General features: G+C 37.2%; 2 protein-coding genes across 10 annotated transcripts in view; one reads left to right on the forward strand and one right to left on the reverse strand.

Moving 5' to 3' along the window:
* LOC131437888 (histone-lysine N-methyltransferase 2C-like) overlaps positions 1 to 10,569 on the reverse strand; it is a 134,628-nt gene extending 124,059 nt beyond the window's left edge. For 5 of the 9 annotated variants that reach the window (XM_058607536.1, XM_058607540.1, XM_058607538.1 and 2 more), the window contains exons 1-4: positions 9,750 to 10,569; positions 928 to 1,321; positions 373 to 867; positions 58 to 304 (exon numbers count right to left, since the gene is read on the reverse strand). In XM_058607536.1, the coding sequence (XP_058463519.1) occupies positions 58 to 304; positions 373 to 867; positions 928 to 1,321; positions 9,750 to 9,861 (1,248 nt within the window). In that variant the 5' untranslated portion in view covers positions 9,862 to 10,569. Of the gene's footprint in view, positions 1 to 57; positions 305 to 372; positions 868 to 927; positions 1,499 to 9,749 lie in introns of all 9 variants that reach the window. The other 4 variants (XM_058607543.1, XM_058607542.1, XM_058607535.1 and 1 more) reach the window with 3 other exon arrangements.
* Positions 10,570 to 15,138: 4,569 nt separating this feature from the next.
* On the forward strand, positions 15,139 to 16,927 carry LOC131437734 (eukaryotic translation initiation factor 2 subunit 1). Its single transcript, XM_058607268.1, has 4 exons — positions 15,139 to 15,298; positions 15,525 to 16,014; positions 16,067 to 16,299; positions 16,356 to 16,927. The coding sequence occupies exons 2-4, from the start codon at positions 15,551 to 15,553 to the stop codon at positions 16,679 to 16,681; spliced, it is 1,023 nt and encodes a 340-aa protein (XP_058463251.1). The 5' UTR covers positions 15,139 to 15,298; positions 15,525 to 15,550; the 3' UTR covers positions 16,682 to 16,927.
* Positions 16,928 to 23,171: the final 6,244 nt, after the last annotated feature.

Raw genomic sequence — 23,171 nt, forward strand, 5'->3', positions numbered from 1 at the left:
AAAATTATTATTCAATTATCGAGACATTCGAAAAATACGATTCTGACAAACACTTGCCTTGCACACCAAGCTTGCTCCATAATGCGAACAAAAGTAGCACTTCTTGCTCAAACTTTGGGCAACCACCACTTCCAGATTGCTTAAAATTCCACTCACTGTGTCCCGACCGACTCCGAACGACCAGATAGCACACGATCGGTGAATGTAGAAAAATCCACCATCGTTGATCGAAGCAAAATCGATCGGATCCACATGGCCGATTTTTTCCAGTTCATCCACATACTCCGCTGTTACCACTGGGTTTCTGATAATAGGAACAACAACAACAATAGATAAAAACCCAATATTTTCGATTGATAATATCCGACTTACTTGCACTTATTTAGTCCTTTCTGTCTTTTGTTGCTGCTCAGTAGCGGAGGGACTCCAAGTGCAAGGGATCCAGTTTTCGGACTTTCGCCGAAACTTTCCGTACCTGCCTTTTCTTCCTGTGATTGCAGTACAGCCGCCACAGCCACTTCCACATCATCCTTGACCTCGATCCGCAACATCTCGCCCTGACCGAGCTGACTGCGTTCGCCCAAATTGCACAAGGCACACATCTTGCACGAGTACTTCTCCGGGAAATATGGTGAATCCTCCGGTGCAGGCATCAGCAAAGCAGCATCGGTTTCCATTTCAGCCGTGGGTGTCGATGCTACTGAGCTGTTGGCGGTACTTCCGGCCGGAGTTTCATCGCTCGGTGATGGCAGTGTCAACGTTGGCAAACCTCCGCCTAAACTGTCACCAACCAGACTGGTAATGCCAGACAAGCTGTCCGATTTCCTTTTAGGAATACTACCACGAACAACATTAGTATTTTTAAATCTAGAATGCGGGGCTGGAACGATTAGGAACACTACGCTGTTTACGGGGGATTGCAATTACCTTTTCATGAATTTCGTCTCCAGGCTTCCTCCCGATATGACACTCCCGGCAAGGGCACCTCCGCTAAACTTCAGCGTAGGTCCAGGAGTGTGTTGAGGTGAAGCCCTTTCATTACCGCCACTGCCAGTAGGTGTCGTAGACATTTTCAACAGCGGAAGAAAATCTTTCTTCGGTCGTCCTGGTCCACGTCGAAGCGCTGCAGCAGAAGGTTTCCCACCACCAAGACCGTACCGAGCAGCAACCGAAACCGATGGTTGCTGTTGTTGATTATGATTGACGCCACTGTTAACACCGGTCGATACCGCCGTCGGAATCTTGTTCGGCAGCACGAGCGATTCCTCGATAGGTGACGACTGGCCAGTTATAGGAATTGTTGAAGGGTCTAAAATTGCATCTAACCGAACGGGACAAAAAAGGTACGGGGAAAAGAAAAAGGGTTGATATCTGCTACTCGGTTGCGTGGACGCTCTTCTAGTTTAGATTCTAAAACGGCTTATCGTTTAAAGTAGTTGAATTCGGAAGAATAAAAAAAAGTGTTCGGCTGGAGACGGTACAGATTGTGCTTGAGATTCTGCAAAATTATAGCAAAGAAGCAAGTGCAATAAATTAATATCAGCAACTCAAAAGCAAATTGAATAAGAAATGTTAAAATGCAATATGGAAATTTAGTAATTGACTACACATTATTAAGTTCTACACTAAACATTATTAAATTCTAACAGAAGGAAAAAAATAACAGTAAGATACAATGGAATTGATCCGTTTCAAATTATGTCATTTTTTTCTCATGTTGAAAAATTCCGAGACCAACAATCATTTCCCCAAAAATAATTCTCTGAGAAATCACTGTTTTGAATAGACATTGTCCCGAAAACATTTACTGCGAATTATTTGATATTCTTGTAATGTCCGATTTCAATTTCAAGGTACCCAACACATTATTTAATAACTCATTACACGATTGAGGTCATCCAGCGTTTTCCTCGAATGCAAAGAAAACATCAGTCTCTCGTTCGAAGCGAACGGCGTACAAAGTAAATCCACAAACGGTCCAATTGGTGATGTGCATCACGGGTGTACGTTATTTGGCCGAATTTTGTTTGGCATAACTTTGTTTGGCATAAATTTGTTTGGCATAACTTTTGTTTGGCATATATCTATTTGGCATAATGTCGTTTGGCATAAAATAAAAATATATACTGTTTCATTTGGCATAATTTTCATTTGGCATGATTTCAATTATGCATATTTTCTTTTGATTCGTTTTATTCTGGGAGTAATTAAAAGGTTGAAATACATAACGGCCTGAAACACTTGGATTATAGGTTTTCCGATTAGTGATTGGACGACTCGGACTGCGTTACCTCGGCGGCTTGCCGCCGCCGAGGTTGCCTTGTCCTCGTTGTGGTCTCAAACTAGAAAATAAATGCTAAAGGCGGCTTCGCCGCCTTGCGGTTTTTTAATGCGAGGCCAAGGGATAGCTCCTAGCTTTGAATAGAACGGGCAAACGAGTGGACTACAGGTTTGTGTGCGGGGGCCGCCGCTTCCGACGGCGGATCGGCGGCCGACTCAGCCGGCGTCGCCTCGGTGGCTGAGTGCCACCGAGCCTCCTTGGCTTGATAGACACATAACAAAGATATTCACTTAAAAATCGAGAGTAAGAATCGAGCACTAATCGGAAATACTCCCAGAATAAATAGAATATTTAAAGAAAACATGCACAATTGAAATTATGCCAGATGAAAATTATGCCAAACAACAGTTATGCCAAATGAAACAGTATGTCTTTTTATTTTATATCAAAAGACATTATGCCAAACAAATTTATGCCAATCAAAAGTTATGCCACTCAAATTTATGCCAAACAAATTTATGCCAAACAAAATTCGGCCAAATAACGTACACCCGTGCATCACAGTAGAGACCAGACGTATGCTGGTCGAGTTTGGGTTCAGAAAATAATATGTTTGTCGGGTTCGGGTCGGGCACGGTAGACACTTTTTCCAATTTTAACGACTACTAGTCGTGTTCGGGTTTCGGGCATTCGATAACCGAACATGTTCGGGTTCGAGTCGGATACGGGTAATGATTTCTATTGTTTATTGGGTACAGTCCAGTGACTAGCTGGCTGCGGAAGAAAAACGAAAAATTTCGCCCCGCTCGGATTTTCAGAAGAGGTTACGAAAGAAGAAGGTCGACAAATTTGCCAAGAAGTGCTTGGTGTGGCAAGCGATTTGTAGATGCGGTAAATTTTGATAACCGTTCCTAAAAACCAGAACCATTAACGGCCAAATATATGAGACAGAATACCTCTTATGCGCCACAAAGGAAACATTCTGTTTTGGTCCGGTGACACTCTGTTTTGGTTGGACCTGGCATCGTGTCAATACGCAAAACCGAATATGGTGGGGTACGAAGCCACCAGTTTTAGTGCCGAATGAGACAAATCCACCTAACTAGCCAAAACTACGCCCAATTGAAAAAATTTGGGCGATTTTAAAGAGCAGACAACAAAGAAGATAATAGAAATGATCTGGGTCGGTGGATGCACTCAATTATTTTGAAAATATCGACAAAGGCATGGTTCAGGGGACTGGATGTGAGTAGGGATTTTATTCGTATGATGTCCAGACTCATGTCCAATCGCTACACGTTAGACGCACATCTCCTTCGAATTGGGCTCTCCGAGACTAATCATGTTGCTTGTGGAGAAGGTTATCGGGATATTGATCATGTCGTTTGAACATGCGTGGAGTATCGTGATTTCAGATCTCAACTAATAAATTCTTTGCGTACCCAAGGTAGACTATCCAATGTCCCAGTTCGAGACATTCTTGCTTGTCGTGACCTTCTATACATGAAACTTCTTTATAATTTCATGAAGAAAATTAGAGTTTCAATTTAATAAAGGACCCTTTTAAGACTTTGTTCTGATTCCAGCTGCGACCATGATTTCAACCAATAGCTAAATTAGAATAAAAATTATGTAATGATACAAACAAACTCGAAATAGTTTATGAAATGATCAACAAAATGTCTGAAAAAGACAGCTTATTTTATAATTTATAGAAGTTAATCGTTTGGTTCCAATAATATTTCCGAGTAGATTTCATAATTAATGGCGAATTACCTAAGATGATATTTAAGTAATAAGAGGAATATGTTGTAATAAATTTAAATCGTTGTGACTATTTTAGTATTATATGAGGATAAGAATTTGATGTAAAAGTGATGCTACGACGATGAAAAACTTATGTAAACTGCGTTAAGAAATAAACGTATTTATAAAAAAAAACAAAGAAGATAATCAAAAACGACAAGGACTTGGGAAAAGAGTAGACGAAACAGTATAAGAAAGATAACGCACGTTTTACACAGATTTGATGGGTAGCGTAGAGTCCAAGGTGCGGGCATTTAGGTTAGGAGAGGAGGTTTAACAAACCAACTTTGCTAAACAAGGCTAATATCTGTTCATTTATTTCCCGAGATTTTTAAAAAAATAACCGACGAAAAATGAATTTTAGATGATCATTTTTGTCTGTTGCATTCAAGCACAGTCTTTAGGTACGGGCCATACACATTCTGAGCGACTTCTCAACGGTCACAAAAATTAGTATTTGTTATACGATATCTTGTAATAAAACGAGCCGCCCTGGTAAAGTAATAAGTCTAATACGCAACTTTACCAATGATCATGTTTTCCGACATTTAATTGCTCATTGATTTATATCGATTTAGGCGAGTACAGACGGCTATCGTAGGAAGCCATTGATTTCTGAAGGACAAGTGGTAGTTTTTCCGAAAAAATATTTTACTGTGCGTTTATTCAGAATGCCATAACCTACTTACGTTTCTTCAACCAATGATCAACATTAACCAGAGATGGCATTTTACTAGAGTGATACACCAGGGCGTAGGTTTTAACTATACACTGCGGATACATTTGCTCCGCTCCACACAAAGAGGAAAACGCACTTCTTCTCAGTGCCCAGACAGACAGACTTTGAGTGCGTGCTTGTGTTGAAAGAAGCTGATGCGAGAGAATAACATTCTCTTCGCACGAATCGCTCTCACGTGCTCTCGCCTAAATACACCCAAGTGATCACTGGCGCGTGATGGTGAGCGAACACTTCTGTGAACTTCAATTAATAGAGAGTAGATCTGACCTTGCTATGAAAAATTTGCAATGAAAACCGAAAATTTAACGATAAAAACCATACACCAGAGTGCTCACTGGCCTGTACACCTTTGTGAAAGTATCTGCATCCACCTCACAGAATTTATTAGCTAATGCTCTAGCACTTTGGTGCGATTCAGTGGAGGATGTAAAAGGAAATAAACAAACGCACTCATGATGCGTGCACACTTTATACAACAGTGGTGTATATGTGTGAAAGAGAAGAGCTCTCGTTGAAGTTGTCAGTGCGAGGGGAGAAATTTTGCTTGCTCTTCGTCACACAGAGGAGATGGACATCTCTGACATTAACGAACGCCCCATATCTTCTCTTACAGGGAAGGATAAACGATAAGAAATGAGAGAAAATGTTTATGCTTCACAGAAAGACGATGACTCATAGGATTCTATGTGGTATTCGTAGGAATTATGGAGCTGGTATTCTTAGGTATTATGGAGCTGGTATTGAAATAGGTATTATGGAGCTGGTGATTTGGAAGGATCTGGGATTCGAGCATAGAATATAATATAGGAATTAGAGTTTATTAAACTTCGAATATTACATTACGCGATTTGAGCTGCATCAAGCCATGATGAGTCGAAGGCGAAACGTAATAAAATCGATTCAATACTTGTTATGTTCAACTCTACGTATTCAAATGCTGTCTTCCTTAACAGAGCTTGTATATCTGTTCACTGAGTGAAAATGTTAGAACGCCAATTTCAAAATCTACAATACCTACTAGGGCTATTGTACCAATAGTCATCTCCTTAGAAGATTCCCCTTTTCATTTTGCCGATTACTCGTCTTTCCAATAGTCATCTCATTAGAAGATTCCCCTTTTCATTTTGCCGATTACTCGTCTTTCAATCAACGAATTGTGATAAAATCGGATACAATATCTTTGCTTCAAAGAAGCAATATCGCAGAAAAAATAATTCAACAGTTGTGCAATACTGCTGTTATAGTGATGCGAAAACTCGAAGCGAATGCACCTATTTTCATCCTACCCTTAAGGTAAATCTATCGAACAGAGAGAGTACATATATGTTTTTCGTATATGAGATGACTACTGGAGCCGTTACCCTACAACCGAAATGATATTCGCGCTCGAATTTTCCAAAGATAAATTTCATTTTAAGACTGTTCCTATTAAAACAACACTTCCTAGCAATACCCTCGTTTTTTTTTGTTATAGTGAACGAATAGGTTGACAAGATTGTTTTTTAATCGGTTGTTTAAATTCTTAAAAGGAATTATGAAAAGATTTCAACCGTACAAGACACGACCGCACAGAGGTCAATCAGATGGCAAAATTGGAAGCGGCAAAGATACTCGTCTCTCTGGAGTTTCAGTGGCCGCTCGAATTTTAATGGTACTCGAGAAAAAATTTCCGAAGTTTCACTTCATCAAAAATCAAAATGCGTTGATGATGTAAATTGGTTATTTACTATAAGGCGTAAAAAAAGAAAAAAAAACACAAATAATCCCTGCAAACAGTGGATGAGATCAAAGCCGACAACTCTTGCAATTTTGTGAGTCCTATTGACATCTCACAGAAATATGAGCATAACACAAGTATTGTTTCAAGATGACATTACTGAGACAAATTGTGTTGAAACAAGGGCAATCCTTAGCAAACTTAAAAACAGATTCCAAAGAAAATTTTAAATTTAGTGAAAAATTTCTCTATGTTACCTTGACACTTAGCTAACAATTTTGCAAGTGTGTTTAATACTCTTTCCCTAACTTTATAAAAATCCAACAGAAGCATCCAAATTATTCTTATTTTTCAAAATGAGCTTTCATTGTCCTGTTATTGGGTATTGTCGTTTACTTTTCACTTGTTGAAAAAAAACATTCTGCTAAAAACTGTTACTCATATCAGAGCTAGTAATATTTTTCCCGGTTTTTCACTAAAATCTCCAACTTTTTTCCAGTGAAACCAAATTTTCGACTTTTTCCCGGTTTTCTCGGTTACTTGTCACCCTGGTGACAATAATTTCTTGTCATTTTCGTCTATTTAAAGTCAATGAAAATGACTTTTATTAGCTCTGATTGTAATTATTTTCACCTCTAGCACGGATTGCGGAGAATTCTATGGTAAATATTTACTGAATAGAATTGTAGTCATGAAATCTAAGCATCGTCAAAGATTAAAAATGCTAAAGTAAATCTCAAAGTCTTACCCAACATCATATTTAAATATCAAACAATTCATTTAATTAGTATGCCCTTTTCATATGTTGCACCCATCAACAACAAAACACGAAACGAATGCAGGATTGTTCATAGTGATGCGAAGTTGCATGTTCAATGGACGTTCCACTTTGCAAATAAATTAGAGTTTCAGACGCGACATCTACAATTTCAAAGTGGTTACGTGAAACTGAGCTAATATGCCAAGTTGTTCCCCGGTTGTTTAGCGCAGACTTGCGCAAGATGTTGAAATTGAGATTATAAAAAATTGATCTTATTCTGACAAAATTGTTGAATTTAAATTTGAAGCACCGAATTCTAAATATCATCAGTTCAATTGACTGCGCATGTGTAGTAGGGTGCCAATGTTTTAAAGCCATCTATAATTTCGGTAAGTGGTTATGCTCAAAAGTTTAAGCACTTCAAATTAGTTTCTATGCAAAATTTGAACTCAATCGGATATTGGCAAGGGGTGATGCCCGGCGGTCAAAGTTTGAAAATTTTTTATCTTTACTTGAGGGTTTACTTGAAATTTCCGCAATAGAATTTTTTTATTCGAATATTGAATTGCATGCAACGTTGAGATTCAGTGTCATCCCGAAAAACAGATATTTTTCGAGAAAATCGACTTTCTGGGAGATTTCCGAAATCAAAATTTTCTTTCAATGACAATTGTATTAGAATTGCATGAAATGGGGAGATAACTCCAGATTTCCAAAAAAAAATTCATGCAATTTTAAGATATTCGACAAGAACAAAAGATTTCATTTCGGAAATCTATAAATTCCCAATCCCAGAGTCAAGATTTAAAAACGAAACAATATAAATTCTCAACGTTTCATGAAATCGAAGACAGATCGATAATTTTCAAACTGGGCTGGGCGGCACACCATACCCATATCCGATTTAGCTCAAATTTTGCATAGAGACTTTTCTTGAGATGATAACCCTAAAATATTGGAATCCTAGTGTGTAAGTGACGTTTTTGTGCACCGGTTTTTCTCGGATTCAAATGAAAGGTCTTGTGATCCCATACAAGATATTTAAATTCCATAGAAAATTCTTTCGGCTCCGTAATTACAGGGTGATTAGTGTAAAAATTCCAAATTAAAAATTAAAGAATTACTTCCACATTTTTCTGAGATGGCTGGACAAATTTTTACAAGTTTAGGTTGAAATCAAAAGTCTTATCGTCCTATACAAAACTCTCGAATTTCATCTAGATCCGACTTCCGGTTCCGGAATTAGAGCATGAAGATTGTTTAAAATTTCAAACAGTTCTACAGAGCGGTGATGCGAAACACGATAATACTTTTCAGAACTATGCTCAACTCAATTCCAACCGATAGGTCTTGTCAGTGACGGTTAAACGAATGGATTTCGACTGTACGAGTTCCTGGCTCCCGGTTCCAGAATCATCGGGAATATTTTTTTACAAACTAAAAAAGCCAACCCACTTTTCTCAGTGAATGATTTACATACGTACGTGAGGTGGTATGGAAAATGAAAACACAATACCGCCTCTTCGAACGAAGCACACAGCGTGCGTTGTTCGATTTCGTACACGCGGTAAACAAAACAAAAACCAACACTGAAGCTCGGTTTTGAAAACACAAACGAGTCCGTCGTTCGTGTGGTAAACAAAATCATGGTGCAGACACGAATGTCTGTTACCGGTGTGTGATTTTTGTTGAATACGGTGATGATGTCGAAACAAATCATAGCTACCGTACTAGATGTGTGTCCGAAAGAAAGGTAGAATTTTAATAAATACAAGTTTATTTGAAAAGATATATGCATCGGAATTGCATGTTTCACGATTACAGCCAATATTACAATATTTTACCAATGGTGTCGTGATGTTAATTAAAACTATAAATAATATTTACACACACGCTGTGATAAAAAAAGATTAAAAATCCAATCACAAAATATTAGATTAGAAATTGTTTATTTTACACCGGTTTTAACTATTTAGTCGTTCACCGAAAGGTCACAATATACTTTTCATGAAATTGATTCAAAAATAATACCTTGTTTAGCTTGAATTTCATACACAAAATATGGCAATTTTTGGATTCCGGTGTTGAGTGTTAAAAATTTCAAACCGTCCGCTGATGCAAGAAAAAAAGGGGAATACATGGAAAACTGTTTCAATGTGTAAGTCTAGTCAGTTGGTGGCCATACAAACCAAAATTTTCTTTAAAAAATAAACGTACTTTCGTTTACAATGGAAATAAGAAAGGCATCATTACACTGCTATGCAGAAAGAGATTTTCTTTCCTACATTATCTACATACAGAAGAATATTCCACAAGTACATTCCATTTTCAACTCATTGTACCATTTAATAATTCAAAGAAAGATAATGAGTAATAGAGCTTCTACAGAATTTCAATGACTAGATGAAAATATGAACATTAAAAAAGTTTCTTCCAGTAAACTCACTTAATGGTGCACTGATTGATAAGGCATCCTGATCTTGCTGCATGAAATCATAATCTCCATCAGTAGACCCATCATCAACATCATCATCCACAATAATCTGTTCCGGATCCATACTCTGATCCCTGATTCACAAGCTGTTTTTCTCGGGCACTTTACAACACTTTTCTTCTTGATACATTTTTCACATAACAAAGTGGAAAAGTGCAGAATCACAACAGAATGTAAATACTCTATATTACAAAAGAAATATCGCTATCGCAAATAAAACTGCATTACCACTGACACTTTTGATAGTTTTGAGTCCAAAAATTTTCTGTACAATATTGCCTGGAGCACTCGCATTTAAACCGTCTGTTCCATTCGTTCTAATTTCCGGCTAATGCATAACACTCCTTTTGGAGACTATGCCCTCAACGAACTGATCGAGTCGGCAGATAAGATACTACCGACGAATTCTAGTTTAACAGCATTCACCATTCTCACTGAATTATGTTCCGAAAGCGGACAAGCTTCACAACTAAACTGAAATCATATTTTGTTACAGCTTCGATAGGCAGCCGAGTCGATGAAAAGATGGTCGCCGCCATTGTTGATTTGGATTTTTTCACTCTTCTTACCAGGGAATTTACAATCACTAATTATGCTCCGAAACTGATTGGCTCCGACTCAACAGCATTATTTATCGCAAACGGGGCATCCAAGCTGCAAATTAAGCATAATTTTACTACACACTGTACACGATTTTACACATTTCCAGACGAATCGCGGAGCACCAGCAATCGTTTTCAGGGAGAATAATCACTTGTAATGACAACACTTACTGCGAATGCGAGGCTTGGCAAAAAGTTTTTATGCCGTTTGCTGTTGTAAGGTTTTAGTACAAACAAATATAATTTACACGCTGCACGAGAAAAACGATAAACTCAAGATAATCAAGTCCCATACAAACCATTGATAATGTACCATCAATAACAACGAAACAGAAAGCTCAGTAATAATAAATCTCGTTTATGAGCGCCACTAAATATTTGAAAACATCGGAAAAATACTATGACTATAAAACAACTATACAGTATGCGTTAGGAAATAATGAGACTCAAACATTTTTAATTTCATTGGGGATTAGTATCTTTATTATCAGCTTTAAACATAACATAAAATGTTCGTAGAAGATTAATCTTCCTCTTTACTCAATATGTTCACAATTCGCATTTATGACCACTTCTAGACGATGCCTGAAGCCTTAGCGTACGTTGGCAATATAATCTGATGACATTCATCTCCAATGCTTTGTTATGGAGGTCCGTAGAGGAATCAAATTAGAGTGAGGATGTTTACATACACGTGCTTCAATATTCGCCCATTCACTGAAATCTAGAGGATTTAAGTCAGGCAAGCTAGGTGGCCACATTTCTTTGGACCAGAATTGAGGCATGTTGTCCCTCAACCATAATGTTTGAATCGTTGCCGTAGGTAGGTGTAATCCAAGGTAAAACATGATCCTTTAGAATTGTACAATTCCGCACAATTCACTTGTGACGTAAAGTCTTACTTTACTATGAGACGCCTTTTCAAAATTTAATCTTTGCAAAAATGGATATAATTTAATCGCCAATATTTCTTGTTGTATTCAACGCAGCAACATATCTTTTTCCCCATATTATCAACATATGGTCAGCAATTAATAATAAAATTTCCAGTAACAACGAATAACTAAAAATTTAGGTGTTCTAAAATGATTAATATGAACAAGCATTAAGGTGAAATTCTGTGCCAAAATAAGTAATTCGTTCAATTCAAGCGTAAACTTTCAACCGCATGAAATGAACGAATCATCGCACAAAGCATATCGTGCAAACCAGACACATAGAAATTCGGAATATTTTCGTTTACGACATGTTTTGATCGCTAGTAAAACAGACACTAACTACCCAAGTAACCATATGCATTATATCACTGCACATTTACAACTCTATTTTTACATTATTAATGTATAATTACACTAATCATACATATTTAAAGCAATGTGCATTAAAGTTGCATTCAATATGTAACTGAGCATTATTTCACAACAACCTTCCGCCGTGCTATATATCGACATTCAATGCTATATTTTGGAGCAACGAAACTTTATTAATAACTATAAGAGTAATAATCTTTTATAGGTGGAATTACAACTGAGTTGTAAGATATTCACTAAAATATCTAGTTTGTGAAGTGCATATCACATCAGTATATGAGTGGATAATATTGTACCATTTCGCATGAATTTGCGAAGGAATAATAGATACATTTTGGTCAAGGTCGGAGAGCGGATATCAATAATTTATAGTTTTAGAATTCTTAAAATCGAAGATGACGGCTTTTGGTTTCACTTGTTAGTTATTCACACGTTTCACAAGTTAGTTATAAAAATTAATGTCATATTTATTCCTAAATTAAATTTAGAAATCCTAGACGGTTAAAAACGATTTGTTGTTGATTTTTCAATTTATAAGTGAATTCGAATAGTGCATTTTTGATTTAATCGGTCGTATGTCGCACACAATCCGCCTTATAATTGTACCGTTACTATCATGTGGTCAAGTATTAAAAGATTGTAAAATTCAAACAATCAATCATTGATATTCGGATGTGTGGGAAAAGCATGTCAGTTTTATTCGCATTCACGTCATCCAATTATATCTCTGACATTACTCTCCTGTCTTTTATCAGTGCGTGTATCGTATTGACTTTACACTAGCTGCACATTTACTTTTTTCACAATGAAAGTTATTGTAAAAACGAAAATTAATTGTCATTTTTTGTGAATTGACTATATATTATATGACCCTTTTTATAGTGATCTGTTTCTTGAACAAAATTCAGGAATTCCGCATAAGACCTCCAATTTAAATCTATGTTTCGGTTAAGCCATCTCTGAGAAACGTGAGTCAGATCCTTTGTGCAGTTTTTGACCACTATTTCCGGTATTACGGAAAACGAAAGTCGATTCGTTTGACCAGCAACTAACATTGCTCATTAGTTGTAGCTAGACTCTGATTTAACGCAGTGTAAATTAGTCAGGGTAAATTAGATAAAAATGTATAGGTTCGAACAACATTTTTAAATAACTTGTTCATTACTGCTACCTATTTGGTTATTCACTGCGATCATTCAAAACGTTCGACTTCACTCCAGAACGATAACAAATGACTCTAGCCATCTGGCGCTATCTGGAAGTGCTGCTTATTTTAAATTTTACATACAGTTCATATACGTTGTCCCGGGTTGATGGTTCAACGCATAAGACGCTGGTCTTACAAGCCAGTTGTCGTATGTTCGAGCCCCGACCTGGAAGGATTCTTAGTGTCAGTAGGGTCCATAGTACTAGCCATGCAATGATTATATACACTAAGAATCGGCTGCGAAGTCTGTTACAACAAAAAGGCCAAATTCCACAAAAGGAATGTAATGCCAAGACTTTGCTTTGCGTATATACGAGCCTGTACATCTGTCATATTTGGTGCAAATATTTTTAGAGCTAATGAGTTAGAGTATGGTAATTGTAACATTGTAAGGTATCAAATAGTGTTCTCTACTGGAAACGACATCAAATTTTCATTATTTCTACTATGTAAATACTTCACGATATCTCGTCAGCTTCACCATTTAATGATGTTTTTTTATGCACTGCTCTAATTGACTATTCAAATAAAAAAAGAAACTTTCGCGAGTCCATAATTAAAAACAACATTCTTACTGATGCTTCAGTCTCACGTGAGCTGCGCACCAGTGTAAGGGTCTTGTCAGATTGAAAAGTTAGATCAGATAACAACTTTTTTAGGCTTTTTTTTATTGACGCGGTTGATACAAATGGTGCAGAATTGACGATGACGACTTGACTGCAGCGCTTCGATCCGCCGATATCGTACTCAATAGCGGCCCTTACACGATCATTAAGTGTCATTACTAAGTAATGACACTCCTGCTCAAACGCTCGTCATTACTGAATTACTGTCCATCATTACTTTTTAGCATTACACGTTCATTATTAATGATGAGTATTTGTAACTACTCCAGCAATAGCAATAGCAATATTTTTATTTTCGTTTAGCTGAAAATAAATTTGATTTGCCATTGAAACGTTAAGGTTAATGAAATATTAATAATTTAAATCTATACTTTGTCATTTTTTCGCGTATAGTTCTAAAGATATTCAGCACTTCCATAAAAAAATAAGAAGAAGAAATAATGTTGGTAATGATGGAAAATCCGGAATTCTATCATTACTCGTGTCATTACTGAACTCGTAGACCTTACACGATCATTAAAAGTGTCATTACTTTTCAGTAATGACACTTTTAATGATCGTGTAAGGGCCGCTAATCGGGTCGGCGCGGTTCGACAAAGTTTACTGGGTAGTTATTTCTTTTTAGTACTTAATCGTCGATGGTCCCCTTGTTAAGATAACATAAACCAGCTGTTTTTCAAAGAAGGACGTATCTTACAAAAGTAAACAAATCGAGGTTCTCTCTCCTACCAATAAATGCTTCAAAATCCTACAATTTTGTCTAAAAATTCGTATTCTACAAAAATCCCAATCTTAGTAATACAAAGAACTATAAAAGGCGAAACTGTCATTCCATCTGTTTACGCAAGTTTCGCCCTCCGTGTTCCATGCCAACAAACAGGGCGATACTTCAATTGCTAGTAAGGAAGGGCGAAACTATTTATTTTCTTTATTTTAGATGGTTACCGAACCTTTTATTACTGGAAATAGTAAAAGAGACAATAAAACTACTCACAGATTTGTCTTAGTAGCGAAAACCAGCCAATTTCATGAAAAATGCGCAAGGGCGTATCTTTATAATTCACACAGCAAGTATAAAAGTAAACAAATCGAAAAAGGGCGAAACTCTTTTTATGTTGATTTATTCAGTGGATATAGAAGGAAAGTGGTAACATTTGGGTGCCTTTTGAAGATAAACTAACAATTCATCGACTAATCATAAATTGATCAGAGAATATACGATAATTTCTAAACACGATTTGAAACCAAAGTCGAAACATTCATCGATGATTTTCTCCATTTGCTGTCAATGTTAGATTCGCCGTTCTTTGAAAAACAGCTGAAACGATAAACGATTGACATTTTATATTATAACCCTAATTTCGCGACAGGAGCGCCAGGCGGCATCCTAACAAATAAAATAAATTTATTTTCTCTTAATGCTTGTTTTTGGCGAGGTGTAGGCACTGTGATGTTTTAATGGATTCTGTTCGTTATTTTGTATATTTTGGCACCTAGACAATATGCCAATTTAACCATTTTAAGCGGGTATACCAAATTGTGATGTTAACATAAGCTTGGTTTGTTTTGTAAAAAAATGTAAAGTTAACTTTATCTGGCATCCTTGTTTGCTGATGTTTCCCCCACTACTCATACCATTGCTTTTAAACAGGAACGATTTCTTCTCTCCTGTCAACGTTGATTCGGCATTTGCCACATGTATATTACATCAGTTAAAAAAATTCTGTTAATTCCAAGTGCAACATTATTCAAACAGGTAAAAATGTTTAAAAAGTTCAATTTCATTTTATGCAGAATAGAACTACTGGAATCGTCATTTCGAAATAAACGAAATAGTCAAAGAAAAGTCCAAATCAGTTTTGAACAGCAATACTAACCATAATTTCGATAATGCCAAAATTGAGAATAATCAAGATTGTTTTGAATATCTGTTGTAGAATTATTTTTACAAACCTGAGTTCTAAAATTTTACCTTTTTTCAGCCCAAAGGAATTGATTATTAATCAAAATGGTGTTATCGTGCAGATTTTACAAACAAAAGTATCCGGAGGTGGAAGATGTTGTCATGGTTAATGTCCGTTCCATCGCCGAGATGGGAGCATACGTATATTTGCTGGAGTATAACAACATCGAAGGAATGATCTTGCTTTCGGAACTATCTCGCCGGCGTATTCGTTCAATCAATAAACTGATACGAGTGGGCAAAACTGAGCCCGTAGTCGTTATTCGTGTGGACAAGTTTAAAGGCTACATAGATTTATCCAAACGACGAGTCTCGCCGGAAGATGTAGAAAAATGTACGGAACGATTTGCCAAAGCCAAGGCTGTAAACTCAATCCTTCGGCATGTAGCTGACATGATGAAATTTACCAATGAACAGCTGGAGGAGCTGTACGAAAAAACGGCATGGCATTTTGAGGAAAAGTTGAAGAGTAAAGCTGCCGCGTATGATGTGTTTAAACAGTGTGTAATGTAAGTAGGTTTGAAATTTGCTATCCAAACATTAACCAAGAGAATATTTTAGTGATCCTTCACTGCTTGATGAATGTGGTCTTGAGCCTGAAGTACGGGAACTATTACTGAGTAATATCAAACGAAAACTGACTTCGCAAGCCGTCAAAATCCGTGCAGACATAGAATGTGCATGCTACGGATACGAAGGAATTGATGCGGTCAAAACTGCACTACGTGCTGGTTTGGATTTATCAACGGAGGAACTACCTATCAAAATTAATTTGATTGCTCCACCATTGTATGGTAAGTTTTGGCAGCCTTTTATTAAATGCAACTATCACAAAGAGGAACATTTTCAGTCATGACAACCTCAACTCCGGAGAAAACCGATGGACTGAAAGCACTGGAAACTGCCATTGAGGTAATCAAGGAAACGATCGAGAATCTCGGTGGCGTGTTCAAGGTGCAAATGGCTCCTAAAGTAGTCACGGCTACGGATGAAGCCGATTTGGCACGTAAAATGGAGCGAGCGGAAGCTGAGAATGCTGAGGTTGATGGAGACGACGAAGAGGACGAAAATGAGGAAGGCATTAAATATAATCCAGCCGGTGAAGAAGAAAGTGACAACGACGAAGACGATAAAGCGAACAGTGCTGATGAAGAAAAAGACAAAAAGGAAGAATAAACTTTTATCATTTTCATCAAGAGCAGGGCAACTGTTGGAAAAAGTATTCACGTTTGTCGTGGCAAGAGTTCACCAACGGATAAAATTGATTTAACTAAAAAAATAGTTTCATTTCAACAAAATTTCTACGCAGTCTGAAGCTATCCATTATTTCTAAGATATTATATGATCCTGGGTCATTTTACTTGTCAAGAAACTTAACAATTGCAAATACATCATGCAGAAAGGTGCGCGTGCTAAAATGAATGCTTGCTTTTTATTTCATCATCTTCAAAAACAATCACCCGTATTTTTCGTTTTTCCAAATGTCTTTTTCTAATTTGCATGGTTTATGTACCATAATTTAGAGATGCACTTGGAGGAGTTTTTTCGACTTTTTCGCAAGATGGCTAGATCGGCTCACCAGGATTGAGTTCTGATTGAAATGCGCATCACTTGCTCTTAGGAAACTGTCCATCAATTAGTACACAGGGAGTTTAAGTTTGCAGTTCTGTGTTTCATTTTTCATATTCTTATAAAGTCGAATCCGGTATGCACTGACCAGAAGTACATGGGAATCCACCTAAAATTAAATATGTCACCTGTAGGAAATGTGTGACCATCAAGCAGTGGTTCTCAACCTTCTTATACTGGGACCCTTTTGGAACCAAAATAGTTCTCCGTTCATTATTAATTTGGTGACTTGGAAATATGTTCACTCTCTATTTCTAAAAAAAATATAAACATTATCAACGACAAATGAGACACAAGTTTGAGAAGGCAACTTGTGTACGTACTGCTAGAAACAATCGATGACAGAAAAAAAAGTTGTTCATGAAAAAAATTCCAAAATTCCAGAAGATCTGCAAAATATGGTTCCGCAGTCGATGATCACTTTGCGAAAACTAAATTTTTAATTGAAGACCACAAAGCTACCGAAACCATTATTGAATGAGCATTAGTCTCATACAATGTTGCACATATTATTCGTGTAACTAATTCATTCATCCATCTTCAGTGCGCAAGCAGCGTCTGCTTCGTTCGCACCCGAATGTACGGACAAGTCCAAATATCAGAGCGATTATCGAACAAATGCGAATGTCTATTTTTAGGGTCTATTATTGATCTGATGATTTCGTAGGTTTTATGCATTGTAACTTTAGTTTTTTTTCTATTTTTTTTGCATAGAAAAAGTTTGAAATTACGATTTATTAATTGGCAATTATTGCAAAACTGAGCTTTGAAATATTAAACACTCACCCGGTAGTTCCGGAACTGGGAGTCGGATCCGAATAAAATTCAAACAATTTCCAGTGTGCAATGACAGTTCATTTGAAAGTTTATGAGAACCAATTGAGACATCTTTGAGATAACGAAGTAAGTTTCTGAAATTATCAACTAACAAGACCTGTGAACTAAACGAATTTACTGACTATGTTAGAGAAATTGGGTGATCATAACATTTTCTTTCATAAATGCAAACTCTTGCATTTGCAGTTTTTTCATTCATCACTTTTGTAATTCCGGAAGCTTCCAAAATTTTCGATAGGCCGTTAAACATTTCATATGAATCTTGGTATGTGAAAATAGCACATGAGCATAAAGTTCCTGGCCTAACACATAGATGGCGCTAGTTTTATTGCAGTTACTTATTTTTCAGTTAATTCTAACCTTCAAAAGATCAACAGCTGTCTTTTTATGATATTCTATTCATTAGTTTCTAAGTTATTGTGCGAAGCTTGACCGTACTTTTGTTATTTTCAGAACAATAGATCAAAAGCAATTTCGTGTTTTAATTTTACAAGGCTTGTTGATGGGTAAAATACTGTTCAAGTGAACCAATGGCTTGAAAAGTGTTATGGGAGTCTCCATCAGAAATAACAATAAAACGTTGGTTTGCTGACTTCAAACGTGGTCGTAGAGACACCGATGATGCAGAACGCAGAAAACAAAAAAAATCCACAAAATCGTTTTGAATGATCGAAAAGTGAATTTGCGTGACTTAGCTGACATCGTAAAGATATGAAAAAACGTGTTGGTTTTATATTGCATGAGCATTTGACTATGAGAAAGCTCTGTTCAAAGTGGGTGCCGCGTTTGCTCACTGTTGACTAAAATGACAATGGATGAAACATGGATTTATCACTTCACTCTGGAATCAAAACGATCGTCATCTGAGTGGACAGCAACTGGTGAACCTCGTCCAAAGCGCAACAATCGGCTGGAAAGGTTATGGCCTTGGTATTTTGGGATGTGCGTGGTGTACTATTTATCGACTATCTTGAGAGAGGAAATACCATTAACAATGAATATTATACAGCGTTATTAAAGCGGTTGAAGGCTGGAATTACAAAGAATCGACCACAAATGGCGAAGAAAAAAATTTTGTTTCATCAAGACAACGCACCGTGTCGCAAGTCAATCAAAACAATGACAATACTACATGAATTGAGCTTCGAATTGTTCCCACATTCATCATATTTAGCTCCCAGCGACTACTGACTGTTCGCCGACCTGAAAAAAATGCTCGTCGGGTAAGAAATTTCGCACGAATGAAGAGGTTATCGCTGAAACTAAGGCCTATTTTCAGGCATAAGATAAATCGTACTACAAAAGTGGTATTGAAATGTTAGAGCGGTGCTGGAATGATTGCGTTGCTCTTGATGACGATTACGTTGAAGAATAATGTTAATTTTGAACCAAAAAATCGTGTTCTCTTTGTATGGCCCGGGACTTTTCAGCCCATGTGTTAGGCAGCTATCTAGCCCACTTCTGGGAAACCATGTTTCTGTTATATGACTAACAATATATTTGCACGGAAAGACCGAAATCAGCATTTTGGAGAAAAAATTAGCCGAAACCACCGAAAAAAAATTCAGTCGCGGTAGTCTTTTCTATATTGGCAGGTATAAACACGATGTTGTATTGGAGAAAAAGACCTAAGCGAAACATAAACTTCTTTTTGAAAATTTTTCTTCTAAATCGCTGTTTTCTTCATTCGACTTCGCGAAATCGACTCTCTCACTGAAAACTTTGAGCACTCGGAAGATACAAAAACCATCATTTGACATGTACAATTAGAGTGCAACATTCGAAACTCACTTCACTGTTCTGCGTAAAAACATTATTACGCACAATCGCTTCAAATGCGCACAAATTCTGAATAAATACACTTCCCACTGACAGTTTACGTCATTTTTACATATCGGTTTAGAAATTTATATATTTATATATAACACATCCGAAAAACATCTAAACAATTTGCAAGCAGTTTCAACAAGACTGTCCCTTTTAGCTTTTTAATGGATTATTTTGCTTTGACACTTCTCATGAGTTTTTGGCTAATAAACTTGTTAGTAAAACCAATTTCATTTTTTTTTTCTTTGTGCTGTCCTTCAGTAATGATGGTGATAGATAAATAGAAACAACTTTTCTGATTTTAATAACAAAATTAGTTGTCAATGAGAATTTTGTGTAGGATTGAAATATTGCTGGTTTGTGTCGTTCCGTGTGATATTAGCTATTATATGTGCATTCAGTACCTTTTATCTTGCTTTACCACAAAATATCGATCAGAATATCTTCACAAAGACAAAGAAATTAGGACTTTACTTGATTTATAATGCTCGGTGGTTCGTGTAACATGTTTAGGGTTGTTGAGAGGAAACTTGGGCGTGCGGGAACTGCAATATTACGTTGAGGAAAAAATCGTGTCCAGTGTAGATGGGCCTTTACTTTTGTATATTGAGGTTTCTATGCCGGTGAAAAATGAATGGCGGTCCTACTGAAAAATGGGTGGCCACCACGTTTCCTGATGAAAACAAAACAATATGTAAAAGCGATTCACACGCAGCATCAAGCGACTATCACCTTCATGGAACGATTACGGAACAACAACATTAATTGTAAGCAATTCTTATTTGTCCCGGGTTGGCGGTTCAATGCATAGGATGCTGGTCTTACAAGCCAGTTGTCGTATGTTCGAGCCCCGACCTGGAAGGATTCTTAGTGTCAGTAGGATCCATAGTACTAGCAATGCAATGATTCTGTACGCTAAGAATCGGCTGCGAAGTCTGTTGAAAGGAATGTAATACCAAGACTTTGCTTTGCTTTGACTTTGCTCATATGAGAGGACACTACGTCAAGTTCACGGAGCATTTTAACGTCGGATACTAGAGCAATATTCGGCTAAAAAAAATAATAAGGTAATTCGGATGTCGACCTGTGCACTTTACTCTTCTGGCCAATAGCCACCACCTTCGACTTGATGCCGTTTCAAGCACGACGTGGCTTACCTGACTCTCGTGTATTCTCGGAGGGAACTGAGCTAGCGCGGGAAATATGTGCTGGTCTCAGTTCTTTTCATGTTGGTAGCCTCGGTTGAGACGCGACGCCGTCAGTTAAGGCATTCGGTTCATGTTGCCTTACAGTTCAGCACCTTGTACACTGTTGGTAATACAGGAATGATGGTACACACTTATGCATCCCACACACCACCGAAGTTGATTGATCGTCTGAATCGTGTTTAATACATGCGTTTCCTGATGAAAACAAACCAATTTGCATTTGTTGTTGTATTTGAGCTGTCAGAGAGCCTAACATCTTGGAAACCTGTGCTGTCAGTTGTAACTCTAGCGGACCTTACACTAGGAGCGGCAAAGTCATTTTTAATGTACATGTCGGTACTAACATGTGATTACGGCATATCGTGCGATATGCCCTTTTAAAAGTTACGAAAAATAATGCTTATTACTCAAGTTTTAAACATGAAATTCAAGCATATTGCGCACAATTTCGTAGATTGGACTTCTATCTACGAGATTATATCGACTATTGTGTAAATGAAGGTTGTAGAGCCGAGCAATTAGCATTATATTTTGTAACATTCGCAAGGGCCTATCGTGCGATATGCCCTAATCACTTGTTACTACCGATGTAAGGGCATATAAATTTGAAATGTCATTACTTAGCGAACATTAAAAATGACATTACTCATTCTCGTACAAGGGCTCCTTTGAGTAGAGATAAGACCAAAAAGGTCAATTCGTTCGTTCCGTTCATCCAACAGGCAATGAAGCGGTCCGAATTTCATGGCTTCAAGGAAACGAAAGGATCTAACTGAACCTTTGGGCAGAATATTATGGCCAAATCTCGCACCCGGAAGCTATACCATGAGTGCATCGTAATGGACGACGAGACATACATTAAGGTCTGAGGACAGAGGGCCACGTGTTGAGTTTTAAATCGACCACGTGGCACGCTCAATTCCCTTTGCGCATCGTATTTCTCTTGTACTCTCTCGTATATGAGCAAACTGTACCGGGTTGCCAGCATACATTTTATTATTTTGATGAGAAGTTTTATCACATTAATCTATCGTATGGGTTGGACATTACATGGATTCCAATGAACAATGAAAAAATATTCAATTTTCACATAGATTGAATGTCTGTGTGTTTGGCAGCCTTGTCAAGCCAATTTTATTTCTCTCTCCTTTTTCAGAATGCTATCAGGAAACCAACGCGAAAATAAATGGTGGATGCATTGAAACTGACTTTGTTTCACAGAAAAATACAAGACTTTATTTTTATCGCGATAACATATATGTTTTTATGTACTAATCGCATCTAAACTAAATTATCTAGACCTTGTCACGGTAGATTTATGATACAAGCTTTCAAAGCCGAGATATTCCATGAACAAGTAGAGGTATACATTTCCGAGCGTTCCAATTTTCAGCAGTTCTTCAGTCAGAAAAAAATACAACTCGACCGCTAAACTCAATGAATCATTCTGAAAATTTCACAGAATATTCTCAACTGAATTTCGAAGACATTGTCAGGTGGGTTTTTCTATATTCTGCACCGTTTCCAAGAAAATTTAATTTGAAACGAGAAAATAGCAAAAAACCTACCACTTTACGGTACTGTCCTCAGCCCTTAAAACGGGCACCATGCAGATCACTGGCCTGGAGATGTTCTTCGATAAATCCCGCCTGGATATTTCGGATCTTATCAAGCCGTAAATAACGACCGACAACGTCAACGACCAAATATATAAAGATGTTTAAATTAAACGGTCTTATATACACATTTAAAGTGTTGTGAAATATATAGTGAATGTGTATAGTGACGTGATATTGTAGAATTCAATGTTTATGAAATATTACTCATGTAAAGAGATGTTCGATTTATTGATTTTGTTCCACGACAATGCACCTTCGCACAAGTCGAAGGGTGTTCGCGTCACGCTGGGATGTCTCCAATTGGTAATGCTTCACCAAGCGACTTACTCACCAGATCTAGCCCAATCCGACTACCATATATTTTTGTTTCGCTGGCTCACCCGGTGATTCAACACCAAAGGCAGTCATTTCTACTGGCAAGGTATCCACAAATTACCCGAAAGATGGCAATAATGGGAAGAAAGCGATGGAAAATATATCTAACACTACAACTTGAGCTATACCCTTGCAACTAATAAGATTTATTAACTAATAATCGGAAATTAG

The sequence above is a fragment of the Malaya genurostris genome, chromosome 3 (assembly GCF_030247185.1).
Source record: "Malaya genurostris strain Urasoe2022 chromosome 3, Malgen_1.1, whole genome shotgun sequence".
NCBI classification, from domain to species: Eukaryota; Metazoa; Arthropoda; class Insecta; order Diptera; family Culicidae; genus Malaya; species Malaya genurostris.

What these genes read in the sequence shown, in the direction of transcription:
- LOC131437734 (XM_058607268.1), top strand. Translation starts at nt 15,551, where the DNA reads ATGGTGTTATCGTGCAGATTTTACAAACAAAAGTATCCGGAGGTGGAA. An exon ending in GTGTTTAAACAGTGTGTAAT is followed by an intron (nt 16,015 to 16,066) that starts GTAAGTAGGTTT and finishes AGAATATTTTAG; the next exon opens with TGATCCTTCACTGCTTGATG. An exon ending in GATTGCTCCACCATTGTATG is followed by an intron (nt 16,300 to 16,355) that starts GTAAGTTTTGGC and finishes GAACATTTTCAG; the next exon opens with TCATGACAACCTCAACTCCG.